This window comes from Triturus cristatus, chromosome 12, assembly GCF_964204655.1.
Source record: "Triturus cristatus chromosome 12, aTriCri1.1, whole genome shotgun sequence".
Lineage (NCBI taxonomy): Eukaryota > Metazoa > Chordata > Amphibia > Caudata > Salamandridae > Triturus > Triturus cristatus.
This window is the reverse complement of record NC_140595.1, coordinates 37,875,534-37,878,508: the sequence shown is the minus strand read 5'-3', so window position 1 is coordinate 37,878,508 and position 2,975 is coordinate 37,875,534. Positions and strand designations below refer to the sequence as shown.

Here is a 2,975-nt window from a genome sequence, read left to right as displayed (position 1 = left end):
GCTGCCTACCTGTACCTCCTCAGGCTGTGCACTAGTCCACCTTTCGCCCCCACCCCTTCGGTGCCCCTCCCAATCGTCTATCTCTCGCTCTCTTTCGTGCCATCTCTCACCACTCTCTCGCACGCACTCGTCCTGCCTCTCTCATATGGTTCCACACCCTCCTCTTCCTCTCTTTCACACACACTCTATCCGCTCCTTTATCTGGCATTCATTCACCACTGTGTACAAATTACCTATCTCTTTCTGTCTTGTCTGTAAATTCTCTGCACCTCTCACCCCTAACTATTCATCATGCCACATAATTCCACTACACAAATACACTACACACCACACAAAACCACCCCACGCAATTCCACAACTAACAATTTCAATCCAACCCACATAATTCCACTCTACACCACATACTTCAACAACATTCCAAGCAAAAGCACATGGGTAAAAGACATTATCATTTACAACACCGATAGCTCTAACTCTCACAAATGCGAGACCTATTGCATTGCAAATGCTTGTTTTAGTTAGCAGCCCCTCTTAATACACACCAAAAATACAACAAACATTCAAAATGATGTATAGAAAAGTAAATGAAAACACTATGTTTATTTTTCAAGTAAAACTTAAATCCAACATTCTAAAATGTTATTTTTCTTGCTTTTCTATTGGCAAAATCATCGATGACATCGTTGAAGTCTACTTCATCACTCAGTTGCTGTTCTATAGGCAGTATGGCAAGATTTATTAAGCGTAAGGCACTCATTGTAGATCTTAGGTAATTCTTAATCAATTTCAATTTAGAAAAACTCCTCTCACAACCAGCAACACTTGCAGCAATTGTGAGGAAAATTCGCAGTAGTATTACAATATTTGGAACGGAGTTCTCAAGACTGTATTTTAGAATAAACTGCAAAAGTTCAAGGGGACTGTCCTTCCAGGTCTCTGTTTCGTGTTGCGTAGCAGCAACAGAAATAAAACTCTGAAGTCTTTTTCTCTCAACAAGGAACTCTTCCTCATTAATGTCATCATGATAATGATTTAGTTGACATTCGTATTTATCATTCAAACGATTCGATGGAGCAAGGAAAGCATATTTTTCAGCAAGAACATGAAGTTGTTGAAATCTTGTGGTGATTTCTTGGATCACTATGTCCAGTGAAGAAAACATTTCTCTCCTCAACTCAGTTTCGTATGACAATTCAGCATCTCGTGATTCTTCACCTGCCATTAGTTTCTTCTTTCTACACCGACGATCCATGACTATCCCAAGATCATCACAAATTTCTTTGGCGTAAGCTACTGAATTGTTAACTAATTCACACCTATTTTCAGTTAGAAATGCTTTTAAAGCATTGAGTTTTATGTCACATTGTTGTATATTCAATCCTTTGGTTTGGAGGTAGACCTGAGTTTTGTTAATTTCTACAAGGTCGGATTCCCACAGGCCAAGAAAGCACAGGAAGGAAAAAGATTGTAAAGCAACAAGCAGCACACCAGCATCTGACCTGGTAACTCTATTTTCTTTTTCACCAGTCAAACGTTCTACAGCACTTAAGATTTTTGAGTAATCTCCCCGTGCACTCCACCGAGTTTCTATTACACGCTTGACACTTTGGCCAGTGACTGAAGTCAGAATATCCCAGCGATGGGTCGAGGAAGAAAAAAACACGAACAAACGCTCCACAGTTCCAAAAAAGGTAACAGAATTCACAGCAACAGAAGCTGCATGTAAACCAGCCAAATTCAGCGAGTGATTTGTACATGCGACAAATTCTGCTTTTCCATTCATTTCCCTGATGCGTCTTTGAACGCCAGTATGTTGACCAGCCATCACAGAAGCATTATCATATGCTTGTCCTCTACAATTTTGAATATCGATTCCGTTACTTTCTAAATTCTGCAAAATCATGTTTGAAATATTCTCAGCGGTTTTACCCTTTGTTTCAATGAAATCGACAAATGATTTCACAACCATCACTTTATTTCCATTGATCATAACATAGCGTAAAACTTGGCTCGTCTGATCCTTATGAGAAATATCAGGGATGCTGTCGAACATCATAGAAAAATACTTTGCTTCTTTCACTTGCTCGATAACTTTGCTTCTTACTTTTTCTCCCAAAAGTTCTATAAACTCATTCTGGATAGTAGGCGACATATAGGATTTAGCATACTTTTTTCCCAGCTTAATTCTTACAGTATGCTCACGTAGCACTGGATCGTATTTCGCCAACAAATGAACTAATTCTAGAAAATTTCCTCTATTTCCTGTTGATTCAGGGTCATCATCAGTCTTGCAATGAATTCCTTCTCGGTGACCCCGTAAAGCCAAATTTTGTTTAGCTAGGAATCTAATGATATCCAACAATCTTGAAAGTATCTCCCTCCACTTCTTTACTTCGTTTTCAACTTGTTCTTGTGCAGCCAATGGTGGGAAGCTGAGAGCCGCCTGTCCTGTGGACTGAGCCTGTAACCTACCCCCAAGTCTACCCAGGGCACGGGAAGGGAGCCACTGCCGAGAGAGACACAGGCTGGGAGGCAGTGCCAGGGCAGGGCTGCTCTGTGGAGTGCCATGCTGTCAGCTTCAGACATCCATTGTTTGAATGTAAATGGTCGAGGATCAACTACGCCCCTGGGTCCAAGCTGTTACATTCTTCCTCAATGTGGAGTGCGATTTTAATGTGTGTAATGGGTCTTAATTTTGGAAGTACTGCTCAGATGTTGGAACTACAAGATTTGTCTGTTAACATTATTATACACCCAGTCATGGATCGCTTATGGAATGCTTTCTGAAGCCCCATGCCTCTTCTCTGTGGAGAGCCATGCTTTCAGCTTCAAACCGTTTAGAGCTGTGCTCACCCATTCTTTGAACGTAAAGGGTTGAGGATCTTTAACACTGTGTGGCCATTCAACCCTTACCATACATATCACTATCCCCATCGCACATAAATGTTCATTGTAAAATACTAGCATGCATCGTA

The 2,975-nt window shown here is 40.8% G+C and overlaps 1 protein-coding gene across 1 annotated transcript; it reads right to left on the bottom strand.

Annotated features, from left to right (window-relative positions):
- Positions 1-631: 631 nt before the first annotated feature.
- On the bottom strand, positions 632-2,152 carry LOC146772343 (zinc finger MYM-type protein 1-like). Its single transcript, XM_085636992.1, has one exon. The coding sequence runs from the start codon at positions 2,150-2,152 to the stop codon at positions 632-634; it is 1,521 nt and encodes a 506-aa protein (XP_085493118.1).
- Positions 2,153-2,975: the final 823 nt, after the last annotated feature.

Excerpts from the sequence above, each read along its gene's own strand:
- LOC146772343 (XM_085636992.1), bottom strand. The coding sequence starts at position 2,152 with ATGTCGCCTACTATCCAGAATGAGTTTATAGAACTTTTGGGAGAAAAA.